Source organism: Ascaphus truei, chromosome 4 (assembly GCF_040206685.1).
Source record: "Ascaphus truei isolate aAscTru1 chromosome 4, aAscTru1.hap1, whole genome shotgun sequence".
In the NCBI taxonomy this organism is placed as follows: domain Eukaryota; kingdom Metazoa; phylum Chordata; class Amphibia; order Anura; family Ascaphidae; genus Ascaphus; species Ascaphus truei.
The window spans coordinates 288,072,394-288,097,576 of NC_134486.1; the positions used below are offsets into that span (position 1 = coordinate 288,072,394).

General features: G+C 42.5%; 1 protein-coding gene across 3 annotated transcripts in view; it reads right to left on the bottom strand.

Moving 5' to 3' along the window:
- AK9 (adenylate kinase 9) overlaps positions 1 to 25,183 on the bottom strand; it is a 179,333-nt gene that overhangs the window by 115,351 nt on the left and 38,799 nt on the right. For all 3 annotated transcript variants that reach the window (XM_075597602.1, XM_075597600.1, XM_075597601.1), the window contains 6 exons: positions 24,433 to 24,485; positions 15,296 to 15,392; positions 14,989 to 15,101; positions 13,121 to 13,270; positions 9,549 to 9,674; positions 1,652 to 1,726 (listed from right to left, as the gene is read on the bottom strand). In XM_075597602.1, the coding sequence (XP_075453717.1) occupies positions 1,652 to 1,726; positions 9,549 to 9,674; positions 13,121 to 13,270; positions 14,989 to 15,101; positions 15,296 to 15,392; positions 24,433 to 24,485 (614 nt within the window). The remainder of the gene's footprint in view (positions 1 to 1,651; positions 1,727 to 9,548; positions 9,675 to 13,120; positions 13,271 to 14,988; positions 15,102 to 15,295; positions 15,393 to 24,432; positions 24,486 to 25,183) is intronic.

The window sequence follows — 25,183 nt, forward strand, 5'->3', positions numbered from 1 at the left end:
GGGCTATATTTACTAAGTAGTGCTATTCCATAGGAAATCTTTTGGCAAATGGAAGACCCCTTTCACCCCATTCAAGTGAAGGTGTTTAATGGAATTGAAGTGAATGAGCCTTAAAGTGTCTTCCGGAATTGGAAGGAGTCTTCTGGTATAGCAGCGCTTAGTACATATGGGTCTTTGTGTCTTCCAATACGGCTAAATATTTTGTCACTTACCTGTACTCAAAAACGGTCAAGTATGAGGAGTGCGGTTTTTATAAATAAACATTACATTGGAGTGAAAACATTTTCCGTTTGCAAACTGTAGAAAATAATCGTATTCTAAATGTCAAGTCTTTGCTGCTAATATAATATTAAAGTACTCAATCAATGACCTGGTAACATCATTGAGCACTTGACAGCACAGACTACCGATGTAGTAATCCTTACCGTGCTCCTTGGCGTGGATGCTCGCAGTTGTGGCCCGGAAGGGTTAACACTGCGGGGGATCCCATTCCGAAACACGGACCCCCGTAGCGTAATTGCGGCAGACGCTGTCCCCAGTGCTGTGGACTTTTGTTTTTTCACCCGCGGTGCTGGGGACAGTAAGTCTTGCTACATTTGTAATACGGCAAGTGCTTTATAACCCAATAAAAGCTGCTGCAGCCTTATTATGGCTCTTCTTTGGGTACATTATTTTACAGTATGTTACGTTTCATGTAAAATTTGTAGCATACATAAACAAAAAGTTTAATAATGCAGCATGGAGGAGAAGAGTAGTATAGTAGAAACACCACACCCTTTGCAGTGAGTGAATCCAGTACAAATCCTAGTCAAACTCCTTGGACATATCTTTGCTTCCTTATGTCTTATGGTAGGTATCCAAAAAGTTGCATTGTAAACTCTGCAGGACTGGAGCTTTGCACTTGAAAACTGCTGCACGCACTGCAGTGCTACATAAGAAAATAGATATTGGTACATATTTACCAAGCAGTGCTATTCCATCATTTAGATAAATAATAATTCGTTGGGTGTCTTCCAGCGCTGGAAAGTGTTATATGGCATAGCACTGCTTAGTAATTATTGGTCATTATTCTTAATAAATGCTAGGGAATGGGGAAGGTTTCTAATGGTTGCTGCGCTGGTGGCGATGGCAGTAAAATATGGATCATGATTAGAAATAAGCATATGTAGTAACGAGATTAGGTGTTCCAGAGGTCAAGGGAGGAAATGAAAAAAGCTGACGTTTCCTGCCGCAACGTTTCTGATTCTAAACGTCTAGTACAAGGGCGGCCAACTCCAGCCCTCCAGGGTCACCAACAGCTCAGGTTTTCAGGATATCCCTGCTTCAGCACAGGTGGCTCAATCTGTGGCTCAGTTAACTAAGCCACTGATTCAGCCAACTGAGCTGAAACAGGGATATGCTGAAAACCTGACCTCTTGGTAGCCCTGGAGGACTGGAGTTGGCCGCCCCTGGTGTAGTAGATGAGATGCCCCTGGGGACCATAGGCAGGTTATGAAAGACACTACATTTCTAGTTGCGCTTTTGTCATGTATTGTTACACTTTTGAGATAAAAAGTATTTTTCTGCTAAAAAAACCCCACATACTATACAATCCGAAGCTACTAGAATATTGAATTTGGTATTGATCTGTCTTCATTGACATTACACTTACTCCAAACAGTTCTTCTAGTTTCTTATTTCCATCCAACTCAATGAGATATTGAGGGTCGTGGTCAATGATTAGGTCCTGCAATACAGCAGAGTATAATTATGCTAACTTATGTTACAAACATTAAAGGTTAAGGACTTACAAATATTTTATATACACCGTACTAATATATAAGCAATATACTTCAAACATTTAACAATTTGCAGAAGATATATTTTTGCACATTCAAATCTACATTTGAAAGAATAACGATCACTTTATACAAGCTTTTGAACATTCATTTTTCGGTCTTGTTTATGGATATTAAATATGTATTTCTCTCAGAGAAAAATTGCCTGACATTATTCAGTATCATTTATTCCAGATCAAAAATTACAATTATTCTTTATGGAAGGATTCTTCCTGCCTTTGATTAAACAAATGATTCCTGCATTTAACTATATACTACAGTACTGTCGCAGCCAGCTTTATTCTAAAGCTTGCCGGGATAAATGTGGGGCTTTTTTCCGATTTGAATCGGAGTTTCCCGCGCGGCGACCGCTTCAGCAGGTAAGCGCTAATGGCGCTTATCATTGAAAGCGCCCAAGGCACGGGAAACTGGATGAAAAGAGCCTCGCGCCGTCCGCGGGTTAAAAATTCCAGCGGTGGCGGCCGCTTTAGAGTAAAGCGGGCCGCCACTGTACACTTTACAAATATGTAAATATATAATATTGTGGCTCTGGGGTTTGTGCTTGCTAGGATTGTGCATGTCTAATTGCAAACTGGGAGGTTTGTGGCCCCTCGTCTCTAGCTTACGCTCACCCATCCCACATATATTTAATCAGCAGGTCCCAGTACACACGTGTGAATGTACTAATCTATTAAGAGATTTCTTCCCCCAGGGGAAAGGTGGTGATGACCTTTGCTGTGGCAATAAAATGGGAAGTATATATTTTTGTTGCACTTTTTTATTTATTTTTTTAGATTTTATTCACTATATTCACAGTTTTAACTGCAAACTCCACTGTAGCTTATATAGTGCTCCTAAATGTTAACTCCTCCGCATACATGTCATGCATCTAGGGTTGCCAGGTGGCTTCTCCAAAAATAATGGACACAATGGTAAAAAATGTGCCCCTCCCTCCCAACACATATATAAAAAAAAATACAACCCACACAACTTATAAAAAATACACCCACCCCCCAATATATAGAAAAAAATGCCCCACCAACAGATATAAAAAAATACACCCATCCACCAATACATATAAAAAATGTGTGTGTGCCGAACATGTGCATTTTAATTGAAACGTCTTTGTCTTTTGTCACTGTTTTGTTACAGAAATTGTATTTGTGATAGTGATGTTTTTAATTATAAATCAAAACTCAATTTCAGTGCCAAAATGCAAAGAAGTTTCACTTGGAACGCTTTTTAGCTATTTGCACTTGTATATTTATAGTTACTGTGAATTCCTTGTGTGTGTGTGTCAGTCAGTGTGTGTGTGTGTCAGTCAGTGTGTGTGTGTGTCAGTCAGTGTGTGTGTATGTGTGTGTGTGTGTGTGTGTGTGTGTGTGTGTGTGTGTCAATCAGTATGTGTGTGTCAGTCAGTATGTGTGTGTCAGTCAGTATGTGTGTGTCATCAGTGTGTGTAAGTGTGTCAGTCAGTGAATCTGTGTGTGTGTGTCTGTATGTGTGTCAGTCAGTGTGTGTGTGTGTGTGTGTGTGTGTGTGTGTGTGTGTGTGTGTGTGTGTGTGTGTGTGTGTGTGTGTGTGTGTGTGTGTGTGTGAGTCAGTGTGTGTAAGTGTATCAGTCAGTGTGTGTAAGTGTGTCAGTCAGTGAGTCTGTCTGACTGTGTGTGACACACAGTGTGTGTGTGTCAGTCAGTGAGTCTGTCTGTCTGTGTGTCAGTGTGTGTCAGTCAGTGAGTCTGTCTGTGTGCATCAGTGTGTGTGTGTGTGTGTGTGTGTGTCAGTATATGTGTGTCACACAGTGTTTGTGTCAGTCAGTGTGTGTCAGTGTGTCAGTCAGTCTGTCTGCGTCAGTGTGTGTGTGTGTGTCAGTGTGTCAGTCAGTGTGTGTTTGTGTCAGTCAGTGTGTGTGTGTCTATCTCTATGTGTGTGTGGTGTGTGTGTGTGTGTGGTCTCTGTGTCCTGCTGCAGGTGCACCGGTGCCAAGCCGGAGCCTAGAGCGCAGGCGCGCCCAGCCCGAGCCAGCGTTTACTGCGCAGGCGCGCCCAGACAGAGCTGGCACCTACTGTGCAGGTGCGCCCAGCCGCCCCTCTCTCCTCCCACCGGTGGACGTGCGGGGACATGGCGGATGTATCAACCGACCGAAGAGGAGGAGATTTCGGAGGAGCCGGGGAACAGAACCGGTGATCGTGGGTGTCAGCGGCGCACTCGTTGGGGCTGGGGTGAGGGGGGTGTTCAGCATCCACCGCATCCAGACCCGCCACCTTCCTCTTCACCGGACAAGGAGGACGAGCTGTCCCTGTCTGAGTCCGCCTGGAGCAGCCCCCACTCTCTCCCCCCGGCGAAGCTGTGGACACGGCGGATGGATTTTGTGTGTGTCCTCGCTCTCACCCCCATGGATCCAGCGCTGCCTTCATCATCATCATGTGTGTGTGTGTGTGTTTTCTCTCTCTCCCCCCGCTGCCTTCCTCCTCTCCGGTGACTGCTGCTGTTGGAAGCTGGCAACACTGATGTCACTGATTGCCTCTTCTACCAGCAGTGACGTCACTTCCGTCACCATGCAGTCTATTTACTGACAGGGAATTTTTCTCATGTGGTAGGTGTGCGCAAAGAAGTTTCACTTTAAAAAAAATACACAAACACCCCCATAACACACAAAAAATACACCCCCAATACATATAAAAAATACACCCCCCCAATACATACAAAAAAATACATTCCCCCCCCCCAATACATATAAAAATACACCCACCCCCCTATAACAGGGACTTATCTTTGTTTAAATAAAGCTGCCTCAGAGCTCTGAGTAATCAAGCAGGGAGCTGGTTGATTGCAGACAGTCAATTAACCAGTCTCCACCTGGCTAATCAGAGCTGTAAAAAAGCCTCCTGTGGGAAACTGCAGGACAGAGAAAGAGACTCCTTAGCACACAACTGGGCTGACATGAGGAAGAAGAGAAGATGATGTCTTCAGCATAAAGGCTGTGCTGACAACAAGACACACTAAGAACAGACTTATCTTCCTGGGAGCAGCTGGACTGGAAAGCCTGCATCTGGAGGAACCGGAGATGCCGCACCAACACAGCCAGATAAGGCTTTCTTATATATTGCTCCCGGATAAATATATTATATGTTTTTGGACTGGGAACTGCAGCCAGTCAAAGATAGTTAGGGCATGTATTGTCTATTTAGTCTCCAAAGTGGATTAGGTGTTTTTTTATTTTGTTTTTGTATGCTGTACAGAGTTAAAGGAACAGGTTCAATAAAGCCATATTTTAATTTCACCCAAATTGTTTTCCACTAGTGTATCTCTGTACACATCTCTTACAACCCCCAATACATATAAAAATACACCCCCCGATACATATAAAAAAATACACCCCTCAATACATATAAAGCTACCCCTCCCCCACCCCCCCAATACATATAAAATTCAGACTTACCCTGGGGATTGTCTCAGGGAGGGGGGAGGAAATGGAGGCTGCAGGGGGGGCGGTGGGCTGCCGAGGTGGGGGGGTCGGCAGCCGGTCAGACAGTCAGGGAGAAATCTGCAGCTGGGTGAGAGCCGGGTCCAGCGGCAACTGCTCAGACCGGCCGCCGGTCCCCCCGCAGCCAGCCCACGTTCGAAGAGAGGTAATACCAGACACATACATGTCCGGTATTACCTTTCATTTTATACCGGACACAGGGGCAAAACCGGAAACCTGGCAACTCTACATGCATTCCATGCTGTAGGCTGTATTAGTGTTTTGTTTTCTCTTTTCTCTATGCAGTGCAAGAAATTCAAAAGACATAGTATAAAATAGGCAGTACAGGAACTGCTGATAGGGTTTACCGCGTTACAGGCTTGAAATGTTTTGGCTAAAGGACTGAACTAAATAAGCCATATTTATGAAGAAAAAAATATATAGAAAAATATAGAAAAACCCTGTAGTAATGTACTAGATACATTGTCATACTGGACATGCATTGGGGTTTCTTTGTTTATTGTAGTATACTTTAGGTGTCTGCAAAAGACAGGTCTCAATTTAAAGCAGCAATCCCAGTTGTTCTTTTAAAAAAACATTTTTTTTAACATTGCTTTAACAGGATCTGAACCACTCTATTTTCAGCTATGGTGATACCCAGCAGGTTTTTTATATATTTGCAGTTTAAAGTGACAGTGTTCTCTTCCCAGGTTAATAGGAAGGATCCTATGGGATTCACTATGGGTGACGTTATGGCTTCCTATTGGATAACTGCGCGCACTATCTTTAAAGAAAAAACAGAAAGTGCACCATCATATATAACTATAAGCAGTGTTCAACAAATCACCCAAAAATCTACTCGCCGAACCAAAAAATCTACTCGCCACCTAGTCCCGCCCCCAACCCCGCACCTAGTCACGACCCAACCCTAGTCTCGCCCCCGCTTTTAAAAAAATACATAAATAAAATAAATTCCTAGTAAGAACATTCGTTTTTGACATAAGTTTATTTATTGTATTACATTATACTACAATTAGTCCTTGTTACGTGTGTGTGTGAGAGAGACAGAGAAGGGAGAGAGACAGAGAGGGGGTGAAAGACAGAGAGGGGGTGAGAGACAGAGAGGGGGTGAGAGACAGAGAGGGGATGAGAGACAGAGAGGGGGTGGAGAGACAGAGAGGGGGGGGAGACAGAGAGGGTTGGAGAGACAGAGAGGGGGAGAAAGATAGAGAGGGGTGGAGAGACAGAGAGAGGGGGGAGAGACAGAGAGGGGGGAGAGACAGAGGGGTGGAGAGACAGAGAGAGGGGGGGGAGACAGAGAGAGGGGGGAGACAGAGAGAGGGGGGGAGACAGAGAGGGGGGAGAGACAGAGAGGGGTGATAGACAGAGAGGGGGGAGAGACAGAGAGGGGGGGGAGAGACAGAGAGGGGGGAGAGACAGAGAGGGGGGATAGACAGAGAGGGGGGAGAGACAGAGAGGGGGTAGAGACAGAGAGGGGGTAGAGACAGAGAGGGGGGAGAGACAGAGAGGGGAGAGAGATGATGGAGGTAACTGACTGACCTGGGGGGGTAACTGACTGACTGGGGGGGTAACTGACTGATGGGGGGGTTACTGAGTGGGGAGGAGGTGACTGACTGGGTGACTGACTGACTAGGTGGGGGGGGGTGACTGATTGGGGGGGTACCTCTAGTGTTCTACACACACACACACACACACACACACACACACACACACACACACACACACACACACACACACTCTCCCATACATATATATACACACACACACACACACACACACACTCCCATATATATATACACACACACACACACACACACACACACACACACACACACACACACACACACACACACACACACACACACACACACACACTCTCTCTCTCCCATATACACACACACACACTATCCCATATACACATACACACACACACACACACACACAATCCCATACACACACATCCCATACACACACACACACACACACACACTATCCCATATACACACACACACTCTCTCCCATATACACACACACACACACTATCCCATATATACACACACACACACACTATCCCATATACACACACACACTATCCCATATACACACGCACATACACACACACACTATCCCATATATACACACACACACACACACACACACACACTATCCCATATACACACACACTCTGTGGGGGGGGGAGCGGAGACAGACACGGGGACCAGGGGGAACACCCGTGCTGCCATCTCGCAGCCCGCACGAGCAGTAACGGGGACCGAGGTGCAGCGGGGACCGGAGGGGAAGAGGGAGCGGGGACCGGAGGGGAAGCGGAGACCAGGGGGAACATCCCCACTGTGCGTGTGGCAAAGGAGCGTGGGACGGAGGGGAAGCGCCTGGGCAGCAGCCGCGGGACCCTCCCAGCCTACCACCCGCCCCAGGCAGCAAGCGGGAATTGGGGACAGGGGGGGTTGGGGCTGACATTAAATGCTTGAACCACCGCCCTACCACAGAAACTAGGTGAATCCCTCCGACACAGCCGAGGAAGTCTTGCAGTTACAAAATAGGTGACAACTTTAAAAGACAACATGGAAGACCTTTAAAACAGGAAGAGGTGCCAAAGCCTCTGCATCAGGAACATACCCGCGTCACACCAATCAGGGAGGGGGATTATTATTATTTTTTATTTTTTTTTAATTGGCGCGAGCAGGGGAATTCTTAGAGCCACAGCAACGGCTCGCCAGCGGCCTAAATCCACTCGCCACGGGAGTGTAGTTATAATTAATTGTCGAACACTGACTATAAGTATATTGAGAACCAGGGGGTCCCCATAGTTGAACACAGTGTGGTTCAGCGCTGGAGGTTTGAATTCTATTTAAATAAATAAATAAAAAATACGATTTTGGCCAGAATTGCTGCTTTAAGCATATCATGAAATTGTTCAAATAACATCTGGTAAAAAGAATAGGCAATGACTATATAGTTCAGATCTTTAAAGTGTTTTATAAAATGTGTTAATACTTTAGTTTCACAAGAAAAAGACATGTAAAATACTGTACCAAGTGTTTTGTCATACTTGCTTTCATAATCACTAGACATGATCTTTGCTGTTTCTACTAGACTCATACGCTCACCCAGAATTGATTGAAAATGTATTTTGAAGAAAAAAAAACATACTAAACAAATTCCTGCAGATGAAATTTGACACATGGCGCTATACAAATAAAGATATACATAAATACATACACATATGGTTACAATCTCTCCCCCTACCCACCAACAAGTATTTACATAGTAGATTTGGTTGCTTAATGTAGAACAGTGTTGCTCAAATAAGGTTTATATCACCTGTTCATACAATATGGATGCCTTATACACAAAAATTACAGAAATGTAACTTCCTATAAAGAACCCTAAAATTGAGTATTTATATTAAAAAGATTTTTCTTTATGTTTAAAATTGAAAAAAAAAAAACAGGTACAGCTGAACCCCGCTGTAACGCGGTTCTTGGGGTCCACACAATGAGACTGCGTTATAACAGGGATCGCGAAATGGCTGCCATGATGAGGGGATCTGCAAGGACTTACCTGGCATCTGCATCTCTCTCCTCTCCCTGCGTCACCAGGCTGCGTCTTTTCGCTCTCGCAAGCTTGGCGATTGGGTAGACAGTTCCATTTGACTTTCGAGCACAGAGGAGGGTCACATAACCCTTCTCTGACCAATGAAAGCCCAACAGTGAATATATTTTATATAATACACATGCAGGAATTAAACCCATGATCTTTCATATGCTAGTGCAATTCTCTAGCTGCTACACTGTAGGGTTGGTGTGATGAATCTGACTCTATAAACAAACAACATCTACTGCACAGTGCAGCGCAGTCCATCACCAATTCAATTGTTCTAAAAAAAAACTAAAAAAAACCTTGGAGATGTTTTTAAATTGGGAGCCACGCTCAGACCGCGTTATAAGTGGATCCGCGTTGTAGCGGATCGCACTATAACGGGGTTGAGCAGTATTTTCGATTACATTTACAAACACAGTTAATGTGATAACACCGTCATTGTACATGAAACTGTGAGCAAATAATTTCGTAATATTTAGGTATTTGAAGGTGCTTGAGAGGAAATCAAGAAATACTCTAGCAGTTTGGGATTGTGTTCTATCAGAAACTAATTTATGTATGATTTTATGCCCTTCTTTCACTTTTGAAGCAGAGGCAAAATAAATACAATGAATATTCTTTACCTCCAAAGGGCGTAGTAGTATGTTTTTGTACAGCCTGATACGTTCATCCACATTTTCAGGAAAGTCTTCAGGTCGATACACAAGCTGTTTCTTCAAAACATCTTTCAAGCCCTGGATATCCTCTCCCTTAAAACAAAGAAAATATGTAAATACAATATATCCCAATATCTACACGTCAGTTCCATGCTTTACAAAATATGACTTTCTTCCTGTTCTTAGTCTTCTTCTTCTACTCTAGGTTTTCTGCCCTTTCTATCAGTTTTTCCCTCATCTCGTTTGTAAACTCAGGCAGAAAATAATTTTTTTTGGACAATTTTAACCAACGAGAGAAGTTTGCTGCTTCTGAGGTACCAGGGCTTATGAGGTGACAAGCTCAGAGCTAAACGCTGTATTATAGGTGAAGTCTTATTCTAGATCTACAGATGGGTCAGTTGTGCTTGAACTGCCGGGAGGCTCCTGAAAATCCAAGTAATCTCCTGGTCTCCGAAATTGGATAATAACTCCTGGCAAAATTGGTCACTGTCAGTAGACTGTAAGCACAGTACTCTTCAACTCCCTAACCATTACCTCTCAACCGTTTTCTTCCATCTCCTTAGTTTGTCTCTTTCTTTCTCTTTTATTCCCCTCAATTCTTAAGGCAAAAATCCCCCAACAATGGCCCTAATCCTTCTTCCAGAAAATTAGATTTACATTTTTTTTAATTGCAGGGAGGTCCCCAGAGCTCAGAGCGCTAAGATTAAGCTCAAAAGGTGCAGATAAATATTTTTTTAATGGTTTTTAAAAGATGTGAACAGTAGGATAGCATCGTATTAGATCAGCACAAAATAATATATATATATATATATATATATATATATATATGTATATATATGTATATATATATATATATATATATATATACACACACACACAGTTGTATGGAAACCGCAGTTTCCTTCTCATTATATTTTTTTCACATTTTTGATGCTATCAGTAGTGCTCTGTTACTTTTAGCATATCTTTGTATCCTGTTTCTTCATGATGGAGGCACACTCAAGAACACGTGGATTTTGGAAATACGTGGACTTTGCAGCATAACAGTGAGTTTTTGCCTGCTACATGATTTTCCTGCTTTATCATTAGGTACCTACTAGGGTGATTTATTTGCCATGGTTTCACTTGTCGGTTAACCAACCAGGATGCCACACCCAGTACCTGTCCTCATATAATGCTACAATACCCAGGGTTCGCCTTATGAGTATCCATTTACAGTCATGTGAAAAAGAAAGTACACCCTCTTTGAATTGTATGGTTTTACATATCAGGACATAATAACAATCATCTGTTCCTTAGCAGGTCTTAAATACAACCTCAGATGAACAACAACACATGACATATTACACCGTATCATGATTTATTTAACAAAAATAAAGCCAAAATGGAGAAGCTATGTGTGAAAAACTAAGTACACCATTACTGCTTCCATAGGAATTAAGATGCTAAGTAGCAGACAGGTGGTGCTAATCAAATGCTCTTGATTAATTGATCATCAGCAAGTGTGACCACCGCTATAAAAGCCAAAGTTTTAGAAGTTTGCTGGTCTGGAGTACTCAGGTGTGTGTTAACACAATGCCAAGGAGGAAAGACCAGCAATGATCTTATAGAAGCAATGTTGCTGCGCATCAATCTGGAAAGGGATATAAGGCCATTTCCAAACAATTTAAAGTCCATCATTCTACAGTGAGAAAGATTATTCAAAAGTGGAAAACATTCAGTTGCCAATCTTCCCAGGAGTGGAAGTCCCAGCAAATTCACCCCAAGGTCAAACCGTGCAATGCCCAGAGAAATTGTAAAAAAAACAAGAGTTACATCTCAGACTCTACAGGCCTCAGATAGCATGTTAAATGTTAAAGTTCATGACAGTACAATTAGAAAAAGACTGAACAAGTATGGTTTGTTTGGAAGGGTTGCCAGGAGAAAGCCTCTTCTCTCTAAAAAGAACATGGCAGCACGGCTTAGATTTGCAAAGTTGCATCTGAACAAACCACAAGACTTCTGGAACAATGTCCTTTGGACAGACGAGACCAAGTGGAGATGTTTGGCCATAATGCACAGCGCCACGTTTGGCGAAAACCAAACACAGCATATCAGCAGAAACACCTCATACCAACTGTCAAGCACGGTGGTGGAGGGGTGATGATTTGGGCTTGTTTTGCAGCCACAGGACCTGGGAACCTTGCAGACATTGAGTCGACCATGAACTACTCTGTATACCAAAGTATTCTAGAGTCAAATATGAGGCCATCAGTCCGACAGCTAAAGCTTGGCCGAAATTGGGTCATGCAATAGGACAATGATCCCAAGCACACAAGCAAATCTACAACAGAATGGCTGAAAAAGAAAAGAATCAAGGTGTTGCAATGGCCCAGTCAAAATCCAGACCTCAACCCGATTGATATGCTGTGGCTGGACCTTAAGGGAGCTGTGCATAAAGAAATGCCCAAAAACCTCAATAAACTGAAGCAACGTTGTAAAGAAGAGTGGGCCAAAATTCCTCCACAACGATGTGAGAGACTGATAAAGTCATACAGAAAACGATTACAGTACTTCAAGTTATTGCTGCTAAAGGTGGTTCTACAAGCTATTGAATCATAAGGTATACTTAGTTTTTCACACAAGGGTTCTCCATTTTGGCTTTATTTTTGTTAAATAAATCATGACACGGGGCAATATGTCATGTGTTGTTGTTCATCTGAAGTTGTATTTACCTAATTTTAAGACCTGCTAAGGAGCAGATGATTGTTATTATGTCCTGATATGTAAAACCATAGAATTCAAAGAGGGTGTACTTTCTTTTTCACACAACTGTATATATATTTACTGCACAAATGTTTCTTCAGTAAATGCAGAAATCTTTAAAAAAATAAATGTACAAATATTGGCCAGCAGTTAACCCCTGTTATAGGTTATGGGATATAAACAACCAGGTGGTAGTTTACAGTAGAGTACCAATAATCACCATGTATTCTGCCCCTGAAGGTTTGTGGCACAAGAGAATCATTTTATACACCCAATACAAAATTATGTCACACCCTAGTTCACCTAATCGTTCCTCATTTTGTTAACCACTCTGGAAGCATAAATCCTGCTGCAGATCTTGTAATCATACAACGTACCCCATGGCAACTGCTCATGCACTGGTGGGAGGGAAGAACAGTGGGAATGTCTAGTGACAGGGAGTGTGCCAAGTGATGTTGGGGGGTGTCATCACGGCATTCATTAAAGATTAACAATGACTTTTGGGTAAAGCTTGACAAGTGTTACTTTAAAAACAATTATACAGCCTTATCGCCTTGTGCTGTAGCTTTCCCTGATCATCCCGAAAAGAAACCTAACTCAGTCCTTGGCACATTTGTGCACAACAACGGTTTCACTACATGTGTACATCCTTATTATGTTAATGTTATAAATCCATAGACTGTAATGTACTGTTGTGTAACTTTTACAGTATTTGTGTGCCGATATTGTGCTATATTATCACAACATTCTCCTGGCAAATAAGGAATATTAAAATGCATGGAATGTAATGTTACCTCTTCTTCTTGCTCCTCTTCCTCCTCCTCTTCTTCTTCTTTTTCTCCCTCCTGTTCTGCATGATCCCAGTCTTCACGTTGGTAAATATTTCCTGTTTCAGGGTCTTGTTTCTGGCCACAGAGTCTTTTGCTCAAATCCTTGTCTGGACACTATTTCAAGAATATAGTATGAAATATGTTCATATGGTTACTAGAGATTACTTATCTGTGCTGGCCAAATTTATCAATTTAATTGCTTTATTTTTTAGCAAAACCGGAATTAATAATGTTCCTGCTGTTTGCTAATGGAAATTATGCAAATGTGTTTGACTTAAACCTGCAAAAGGCAGAGGTTATGGAAACTCAAAGTTCCCTATGCAAAATATCATACTGTATACATCTTTTTTTTGTAAACAGATCAATTTAAAAAAAATTATATGTAGTATACTTCTCAATGGTAAACTTATAGGGTTACTTATTAAACCCTTCACTGCCAGAAGGGTCAAGAGTGCATTGCTTTGTAATGCGTTGCAGGTCCTTCTGGCAATAAAAAAGTTAATAGGAAACCCTAATATGGGCGAGATCAGGGTTCATAATGTGGAGCAGACGTTATGTTCCTCGAATTAACATGCTATCCTAAAAGTTATACCATAACGAACTAAATAAGATTGCGTTATCTTCCAATAATGTGGCCTTATGCCAGTCTTGGTATTGCTCAAGTAGAAAGGAAGAGAAGAGGGAAATAATGGCAGGAAATAACGCAATGATATTTAAATTATGCATAACTGAGGAGTTACAGCAAGCCAGGCACAGAAAAATATCTATTTCAATGTCTGCAAGGGAGAAATAGCACGTTTAGTTATAATTGAAATAAAACAACTTTAAAACAGTAATCCACCTCAACACTTTTCTTTTTTTTTTTTTTTTTTACAGGATGGAAATTGTGGGCCCGCTTGGAGCTGAAGCACACTATTTAGCTCCAGAGACCCCCTGGTTCCTGAGATCCTTTGCCAATGAAGTTACCAGGTTTAAGACTCTCTGCAAGGGAAACAAAATGGCTGTCAAATCTCAGGACAATAGGAATCCGCAACATCATCAGTTGTGCCTTCCTATTGGATGGCTATTTAAATCCCATTTTAAAAAAAAACGTGATACCGGTAATTCACCAGTCAGTATCTCGGGAACCGGGGATCAAAGGAGCTGAAAATTGTGCGGTTCAGCTCTGGAGGACTCTCTGATTCCAATACTGTAAAAAAAAAGGGTGGCAGTTAGGGGGAATTGCTGCTTATGTTATTGTCCTTTGAAAATACAGTTAGTCTCAAGAAGACGTTAAATTAGGTTAACACCACGTTAAGTGACTAAACAGAGCTTTGTGGATCTGGGCCCAAGTACCATCGAGCAGGGGTGCGCAAAAAGGAGGGGCAAAATTTTATGAGGGCGGGAGGTGCAGCACGTACAGAAGCCCCATGCTCTTCCCCACAACATTTAAATAAAATGCCGGGGGAGTGCGCGAGGCCTCTGTATGCCTCTTACCTACCTGCCTACCTGCTCTCCGGCAGCTTTTAGCGACACGCTGTCGTGACAAAGCGAAGGTCAAATGGCAACGTGTTGCAATAGCACTGCGACGTCAAATGACACCACCGATGCCAGAGGAAAGGTAAGAGGGGGGGGAAGCCCAAGCATGGGGGGGGGGGAAGCAGGCAGCGGGGCGCAAACCAAAAAGTTTGCGCCCCCTTCCATAGAGAACACTGCGACATTAGACTGCTAACCAATTTCATCAGACTGTAGCATGAAAATTCAGTTTACATTTTAGAGATGAAAATGACATTTACTACTTTGAATGGCCACACTATATTAAGAATGGCATGTTATATGCCACGTACAATTACCTTAATATTGATGATAACGTCAGGTTTTAGTTTGAACCTTTTAATTAACTCCATCTGTTCTAGAGTCTTTACATATTCTTCAGAGAGAGAAGGGAGTCCACACAGCACATAGCCTGTAATAAAAAATCACTTTTGATATCATCACTTATTGAAAACTTTTATTTTTCATCTGCAAAACAAAAAATAGACGTTATTTTCAACAAACAACATTGTTTCTAATAAATCAACTGGAAAATGTTTTCAGGTGTATATATCATTTCTCTTTTTATGTAATTAATGTGTAATTAAACTTTGAGCAACAACATACCAAGATGGGCAGCTTCAGGGGATTTAATCTTGTCCACAATTAACTGTGTTACCAACTCCTCAGGAACATTTAGACCTTGGGAAAGGAGCTCTTGAATCTGTAGTAAAGCAATTGACATTAATTGTAATAATATTTTAGAAAATATATATAATAAATCAGATAACCTATTATAAACAGGAAGCTATGTCACTACCTCGCAATTTGTCTTTCACTGTAATATTTTTGTATTTTTTTCAAGCCTTTTAAATGTACTGATACAGATTAAAATGGCCACTGTGGTACTTCTGGGACTCCCAAATAGTAGATGGTGAAGAAAATAGGCTTATGCCCCTATGGGTTGATCCGAAGTGTACATCTAGTTTACATGTTGAATAATTTTTTTTACAACTCTTATCTTTACAGTATTATGTCTGTGGATAATGTTTGCATTTCACATGTCATTATTTGTTATATTTCTCCTTTTGCGAAAGGTACCTCTGCCATCAAATATCTGTATTACTCCATTGTGGCAGGACGGCCTGTAGGCGAAGTCAGACAATAGTCCACATGTGGAGTTTCAGGGTAAAACCAAATGTTGAGTGATTTTTTATTTCTCCACAACACAAATAAACATTTGGGTACACTGTCCCTTTAAGGCAAAACAAAACTCATAAAAAGAACACATATCCCCCATAGGGAGAACTTGCTAAACATTCCAGGCCCTAACTACCGGGCTGGCTGGCTTTGTCCAATTCCAAACCCCTAAACATATACCACAATAGTTATGGAACAATAAAGTCCTTACTGTATCTTCGTTTGGGAATCTCTGTCCCTAGAGAGAGTTTAGGAAATACTTGTGGATAGGTGCATGCTAAGGCCAGCTTTGTAGTCTGAGTCAGCCACCTACTACAAGCAGTAGCCTCCTTATCAAGCTGGTTGTCAGCAGTCTCAGCTTACTTCCTGATTGCCCAAGTATTGTTACTGGGTTAACCTTCTGAGTGCTGGATGAAGGACTCAGATGTATGTTTCCCAGGCATAATTATCAGTACCTGACTTCACCCTGTCACACCCATGAACTGAGAAGTGCAATATTATTGAATTTTATGTTATTCTATTAATAACATTCAAAAGTCTACAAAAGTTGTATTTTGGACACAAGGCTGGAAAAATACCACTAAATGTCACCAGTCAAGGTAAAAAGTCCCTCATCCACTATTCATACCAACACAACTCCTGCCCTTCTGATTATACAGCCCTCACCCCCATCATATCCATAGACAACTCCACCCCCATATAATTACGACTCTTGCACCTTACCTCTGCCAACCAGCCCGAAGGAAAAATGTAACTTCCTTTCCGTTGGACTAGGTGCTGAAACTGCAGGATGTGTGCTGACAGCGTGCCTGTCCCTCACCGCCAGAGATTACAATCTAGCGCCCCACAATTCTTTGTGCTTAAAAGGTGCCAAGCAGCAGATGCAAGGCATTGTGGGACACTAGACTGGAAGCTCTAGCAGTGACGGACAGGCACATTGCCTGTACACACCCTGCCGTTTCAGCATGTGGTCCAACGACAAGGAAGCTCCTTTTTTCACTAATCTGCCCCGTGATTTTTCCTGTCCTGTTTTTACACTTTTTTCGATTTAATTTCTAAAACACTTTCAAGGGAAGAACTGCATTGAAAATGTAGGTTTCTTTTTAAATAAAATGTAACTGGTCAAATGGCGAAATGAAATGTGCCTTTTTCACAAAGCAAAGAATGAAAAAAAAATAAAAATGGGAATGGTGCACAATCCATAAAATGTTAACATTAGGGCACAAAAGGGTGCTTCTTACATGAATGTGCAGTGTTAAAGAAATGGGAATATGAAAAATCAGTGGTCTAATTGTGTTAATATGGCCATTTACAAGGGCCATATTCGTAGAGAAAAAGATGATACAGTATGTACTGTAGTTGTATACTGCAAGAAACAGTTGTGCATTATTTAAACGCTTTGGCCCATATGTAATATGCATTCTGAGGTAACACACTTAACAGCCTATTGACTTGAACAGACTGTAACAAGTCAGAATGTGCCTTATTGAAGTCAACATATATATGGCTTAGTAAATATGTTTTTTTTGTGTATTTTCTATTGGAAATATACATGACTTCCGAATGATAAATTATGATTTAGTATAAAAACATTTTGCATGCATCCTATGTAAAAATATAAAAGTATTGATGGGTTATATATTGCATTGCCGTCATGGTGAATGCTACACTGGCGACACACTTTATTCGAGCTCGGCTAGTCCCACGAATTCGGGTATACCCGGGTGTATTGAGGTTTGTGACTGTTTTCTGCCCGAGTGCATTGAGGTATTTTCCAGGCAGGGATTGAAGCATTTTATTCCCGCTGGCTGCAATACTGCACAGTATATATATATATACTGCATTACAATTCATGAATTTATGCCATCTGGTAGACACGCGAAGCATTGCAGCCTATTAAATCCTAATCATTATCATTTAACAGATCAGCCGCCCGTCAGCCAGGCATGAACCCAGGCTGGGAAGGCAAACGCAACGGGGCTTGTCAGAGGTGAGGAGCGGCGCATTCCAGGTATCTGCCAGGTACATACTGGGTATTTGCTCGAATAAAGTGTGTCGGTGCAGTACATACATCTGAAGTACATACAGTTCACAAAATATCAAAGCGTCCATGGCGTGGGAGACCGTGCGGAAGTGTCCGCGCGGGGCGCGATCAGATTGCCTTAAGGCATTGATTGTGCCCATAGACCGCGTGGGCACATGCGGGCAGAAGCATGAGGGGGCGCGCGTTGCACAAGAAATCAGTTGAAAGTGATTTCTTAACGCGACACGCAGTTCACATGAGCGGTTCGCCCAATGAGGGCGAACCAGCTCCATGACGCCCCCCACAGCCCGTCCACCATGGACAGGGAAAGCACCCCCGCTTCACGCGGGTGACTTTACACAGCTTCCGCATGCACAAAGGCATCATGGCCAGGGCCTTAGGCATTATTTGATTGCACACTTGTTTCTTGGCATCTCAAAGATTAATTGCATTTAAAGTGTAGGCTGTGTTACAGGATACCTCTGATGGAGAAAAGTTCGGAAACAGTTGTAGTTCGAGGGAACTACAAGTACTGTAGATGTGATCAGAATTTACTAAAATGAAAGTTGGGAGGTGATTGTTAACAAGTCAGTGAACCTGATATTCGAAGTGAGAAAATTAATGGAAACACTGCTGAAGGAAAGTTATCTGAAATCCAACACATTTTCTAGAGTAAAGAAGCATGAGATTTTTATGGCTGTTGACTAAGGTAGACAGGGTAAAGCAGTGGAAGCGGCTTACAGTATCTTGATTTCAGTAATGTCTGACACTGCAGACAACCAGCAACATAATGGGCCCTAAAGTGGCTGAATAGAGAAGACAATACAGTAGGTCATATTTACTAAGCAGTGCTACTCCATAAGACACTGTCTGGGCCATTCAAATCAAAATCGGCCGTAAAGTATCGTCCAGCACCGAAAGCTGAATTATGGAAGAGCACAGCTAAGTAATTATGGCCCAATGACTGAACAATAAGAGATAAAGCTGTGGTAAACGGAATTCACTGTGAAGAGGGGATGGGAACCAGTGATGTGTCGCAATGTTTTTTACACCAGTTAGCGCTCTTTAATATTTATTTTACTGTAGTGACTGTGACAGGGTGAAGTAATTCGCTGACAATTATGCCTTGGAAACATACCTCTGACAGCTGAAACCAGCAGTCAGAGGGTTAACCCAGTCAAAAATACCTGGGCAATCAGGGCTGAGTTAAGGCAGCTGTCAGGTAGCTATATAAGGCTGCAGCCAGGGTGATGCTGAGTGGGTGCGCCCGCTCGCCGCGATGAAACCCATTGCTACAATGTGTGTGGCCAGTGTGAGCAGAGACAAGTCAATTTGTTTCTGCCGCTCGCTGACGGGTCACGGGAGTGGTTCACCCAACGAGGGTGAACCAGCTCCATGATGTCATGGCTGCACCCCCCGACATGCACGCAACTAGCTGGCCATGAATTGCACGGCCAAGCAGATCGCATGACGTCACGGCGCTGGAGCGCCAGTGCTCCCAGCCTGGCCGCGTGTACATGGCAGCTGGCGTCAAATTATGTCAAGTTGCCACGTGACGTCACACGACCCCGCTACGTCATTTGACGCCGGAGCCATGCTTGGGTTATGGAGCAAGAGGGGAGAGGAAAAAGGGGAGTGCATGACAGTAAATTTGCGCACCCGTCCTAAGGGAGTAGAGTTTTATTTTATAGGTTGTTTTTTTTAAAGGGGCAGTGTGCCTAATGTTTATTTGATTGTGGAAAATGAACCACTGAAGTTAAAAGCCTTTTCAACTGTTTTGGACTCTTACGAACCATACCGCAAGGCCATCCTGCCACAGTGACATTACAGTTGGACTGGACAGGAAAGAAGGTCCTTTTTGTCCAAAAGGGTAAATAAATTATGATGAAACTAGGGAGAACAGGCAATGTTAGTGTGAACCTGCTCCCAAGATTTTTTTTTATATATCCAAGTACCCCCATTACAGTTTTGTCAGTTTTTAAAAACTGTTTGTTTTGGGAAATTCAATATTCAAGTGTTGAAAAATTAGATTGAAGTACGTATCCAAGGTCAGAGAGTCTAGTGCTGTGTGCATATTAGATTGTGTCATCCGCATACATGTGCATTGAAGCCTTACAAGCTGTAGGTAGATGTTTTATGAAGACTGAAAAGAGTTGAGGCCCTAGAATAGAGCCATGTGGAACCCCACAGGTGACATCAAAGGGGTTAGAGTTTTAGCCAGAGATAGACACGCTGGGATCAACATGATAGGTAGGAGTGAAACCAGTTTAAAGCTTGTTCCCCTATTCCAGAGCACTGCAGTTTAACAAGATAACATGGAGAACCGTATCAAAAATCTTTGCAAAATCTAGGAATATTGCACCAGTAAGTTGTCCCAGTTTCATTCCACACTGGATCTTATTGCAAACTTTTAAGAGGGTAGTTACCATAGAGTGGTTTGGGCAATAGTGAGATTTGTGTTGTCAAAAGAAATTTGTCTTGTTATAGTAATCGTTTAATTGGGAGTGGACACATTTTTCCATGACTTTGGATAGTATTGAGAGAAGAGAGATTGGTCTGTAGTCAGACAATGTTTTTTTCCACACTTTTGACGACTGGTACAACTCTAGCAGTTTTCCAGGTCTGTGGCATCTGGCCTGATGACAAAAAAAAGTTGATTAAGGAGATAACCGGTATTGCAATAACTGGGCCACCGAGTCATAGGAACTTTGATTGCAATAGGTCAGTTCAACATTGGCTGTTTAAGGTTAATGTTAGGAGCACCTGTGTAATCCCCTCTTCAAATACTGGGACAAATGGAAATTTGTCAGCACAGTCAAGAGGGGGTGGAGCTAAAAGGGTGCTCACAGATTGAGCTTCTTGTTTGTTGTTAGGGTTGCGCCTTGATAGTAGGGAAGTAGCACACCCCACAAAGTATTTGTAAGAGACGTGGAGAGGTACGTCTAGGGAGACAATTTTGGGGGAAATTGAACAGTGGCATTTATTCAGCCTGTGACTTTAAGTGATACAGTTAACGGCAATAAAGAAATAAACAGCCTATCACTTTGTAAGGGCTAGCTCACATCCCCAGTCCCTGTCTGTAAGGCTGGGAGGATAAGACTCTTACCAACCTAAGACCCCAAAGTCCAAAAGTGGTACCTAAAAAGCAGGTGGCCCTTCATGTCAATCTCTGGGTCTGGATTGTTGTCCGTTGAGGGGCTAGCCTCTGGTGGGTTCAGGGCACCCTAGAATAAGGTCTGTTCCCTGGTGTCTTGATGGCAGCACACAGTCCTTCTGTGTGCTCAAGAGGCTCTTTGTCAGTTCACAGCAGGAGGCTTTTCAAACTGCCTGATTAGCCAGATGGAGGCTGGTTAATTGACTTTGGTTGCAATTAACCAGCTCCCTCAGACCACTAGAGGCTTTCTATTGAAGTTGATAGTTGATGGCTAGAAATCTGGAATATAGTGTTGATGACTTTCTAGAAGTTTGCTGGATTTGATGTACATTGCTAAAGATAGTGTTAGTAATATTGGGCTTTGTGTGTCTTGTTTGCCCTGCGCATGTATTCCGCAGGCATCAGTAGTTATTAAGGTCCTTGGTAGTACCAGTTACTTTGTATTTATTCCACAAGGCATCCTTAAAATGGTAAAGCTTGATAAGATTGGTTTTAACCCACGGAAGGTGGGCCTCCGTACACTTATTCTGCATAGTGGAGTACGGGTACCACAAAGTTTTAAGAACTCTGATTGGAAATAATCAAGTGCAGAATCGTGGTCAGATACTATACCAAGGACAGTTGGTAAGATCAGACAGAAATTGTTGTGGGTTAAAGTTTCAAAATATTCCAGTAAGTAGAATTTTGGGGCCTGATTTTCTTAACACAAAACACTATTACATGATCGCTGAAAAGTCACATAGGGTACCAGAGTGGGATTGGATTCTGTTGGGACAGACCTGAATACCCTGGCAGACAGCTATCCTGTTCGCATTCGTGTTTCCTGCCCTTTGTTGGCCTTCCTTGTCGTTCCCCTATATGTTTCCTTTCGATAGGTCCCAGTTGTAGGTCTGGGATAGGTGTCCTGCCTAAGTTCCTACATGTGGTCTAGTACAGAATTTCCTGGTAAGTAGTGCATTAGAAAAAAATTGAAATAAATAAATCACCAAGAACTAACAGGGAGGAAATTGTGCCAAGAAAGTGAGTCACATCAGTCAGGGATTGTAGTGGGGCTTTAGGATGGCAGTAAATGCCAACAATAAGACTAGACTTAGAAAAGAGGTGGCTAATTTTACCAATTAGGATTTCAAAAGAGGATGGGCTTGGGGGCAATTTAACCATGTAAATTATAAGGAGTCTTCAATATAAAATAACACCCCTCCTCCACTCTTTGATCTACCTTTCACAAAAATTGAGTATCCCTGAATGGAGATAGATGCATCGAGGGTTTAAGGATTTAGGCTGATGCAAAAGGCTCCATGCCTCAGTTCATCCAGTTTGGGCAGCAGGCTAAAACTATTTATATGGGCGACAGATATCCCTTTTTGGAATTTTACAGGGCATTTTCAAGGGTATGGTACGGAGTTGAAAAGGGAGTGCCTGGGTCGAGTTCAATATCCCCTGTTAAAAAGAATAACAATGTAAATAGAAATGTGTATAATTGTTTGAAGGCTGCAGAGTTGCGATATTTGCCATAGGTGTTAAAATGAGCAGTCAGAGGGTGTGCTGGTTATCAGAGCTCACACCAACATTCAGTAGATAAAGCAAGGCTTTTCAGTAGTCCAGGCTGTATGATTACATTGGGTGTGGGCCAGGAGGGAGATGTTTGTAGTTGATAGAGAGATTAACATTTACAGTACATGAGATCATAGTACAGTACAGCACTGAATTGAGGGAAGTAGGTTAATTATCAAAAAGGTAGATAACAGACAAAACTGTGCATCTTACTTAAGTATAGTTGAAAGTGATATAGTGGTTTTCAACCTTTTTTTGGTTAAGGAACCCCAGAATTAGATTGTGAAATTCTGGGGAACCCCAACCATCTCCCCCCTGTCTCTCATCCCCTCGGGTCCCTCCCCCCATTCTCTTTTACACCCCCTCACACTCCCTGTCTCACACACACACACACTCTCACTGTCCCTCCCCCTCTTACTTTCCCTCCCCATCTTATACACACATACCCACTCTCCTACACACACACACACACACACAAATTAACTTTTTTTTTTTAAGGGAGCTGCCGGCGCGAGCGGCAAATATCCCTACAGTGAAACTGCAGAGAAAGTGTGCTCTCTTACCTTGAAGCCTGTGGTGCAGCGCCGATCCGAAGCTCCCTCCTCCTGTCAGCCGGAAGTGAAACGTGACTTCTGGTAGCGACAGAGAGGAAGGAGAGGAAGGATCGCAGTGACCAGGTGGCTCCTGCTGAGCTCGGGAGACGCCAGGTCATTGCTGCGCCGCCGGGCCTGGGACAGCTCGGAGAGTTGTCCCAGCTCTTCCCCCCCTGGTGGAAGGGGCAGAACCCCTGAGGGGTGCTCGCGGAACCCTGGTTGAAAATCACTGTAGTACAGGGGTTCAGGCTGCCAGTAGACTGTTGTTGGTAGGTAGAGTTGACAAGTTGTTGCCAATTGTTCAGTGAATAACACAAGGATCAACCCCCTACCAATCTGCATAATTCTTTTAGGCCATTTAAGAATATGCACTTTATAATATGAATATTATAAAAGCAATGCTATCCCCCAAACTGTTCTTGAATTTATTCTGCCAAACAGCATATCACCTGATATTAATCAGTTCTAGTTGCACAATAAAATCTAACAAATGGCTAAAACGTGTTAACAGACTATCAAATACAGTATATGAGATAAGCAACATTTGGGAAATGGATCAGATAAAAATCCTTACAGAGGTAACATACATTTCTACTTAAACTGTCAATAGTCACATTTAAAACAGACCAAATTAAGTATTTCTCTTTACCATAATAGGTTTTAAAGTTCTACATGGGGGATAAAACAGATCAAATTAAGTATTTCTCTGACAGTGAAGAGAGAATACTGCATTGCCTTCAAGTGTTCCCAATTCCTTTAAAACTGTATGTCTCATCCTCCTCCAGAAAAAGATGGTATAATTTCTGGGTAATCAGCAGGGATTTTTGACAGAAAATAGCCTAAATGGCTGCATTGGTCTATATACAATGTGCCCCTTTGTGTAGCAGTAAAATAGATTGAGAAAATTCATCTTCATTAGATCTGCATCATGTGGAGGTCACTTCACCCCTATTACCTATGGACAGTTTTCTTTTCAAGTCTGCCTCTTTGTAGCTACTTGTCCTGGCATCCTTCTACAGGGAATAAATCACTGCCAGCTAACCTACAGTATACTAATAGCTTTTCCTTAAAACCTTCTTGGACACGTATTTACATAACGTTTATGGTGACTGTGTATTTTTTTTAATGTTCACATTTTTTTTAAAGGATAAAACACGTTATAAGCTATAATACTCAATTTGACATTTGGGTTACAGACTGCGGTCTCACATAATGAAAATAGAAGGTACATTTTACCAACCTTAATTCCATGTTCTGTTTCCTTTTCAATATGCTCATTAATCAGTTCTTTAGCTAAATGTTGATCAAAAAAATAGAAGACAAGGCATTAGATTTGATACATTTTTGTACAAACACTTTTTTTCTTATTTAGAGACGTCTGCTGTCTGCCACAATAATGTCCATTGGCTATCTAACATAAGGCTTCATTAATGGTGGTCATAAACGGTTTACAATATAGACTAACATTAACATTCTTGCAAGTGTAGCCATGCCATCTGTGGCTGTTATGGATTACAGGTAACATAAGGTACATATATAGTATAATTATATGTCTTAGTACAGCTTAGAGCAGCGGTGCGCAAACTGTGGGGCGCGACCCCCAGGGGGGGCGCGACACTGCCGACGGGGGGCGCGGGGTTTACAGAGGCCCCGCGCGCTTCCCGAAGGCACTGCCGGGGGAGCTGCAGGGCCTCTGTAAACCTAACTTACCGTTGCTCCGGCGGCTTCCTCCCTGTGTTGCCATGGCAACGCGGCGTCAAAATGACGCTGTGAGGTCATGTGACGTCACGTTGCTATGGCAACGTGACGTCATTACGCCGGAGCGCGGGTAAGTTGGGGTTGGGAGGGGGGCGCGGGAGTGAGGGAACAGCCGGCAGGGGGGCGCAGGGAAAAAAGTTTGCGCCCCCCTGGCTTAGAGCATATTGTCAGAATATTAGCTATTTTTCTTGCCTTGGAAATAATATCAGTTACTAGAATTTTTGCAGTTATGA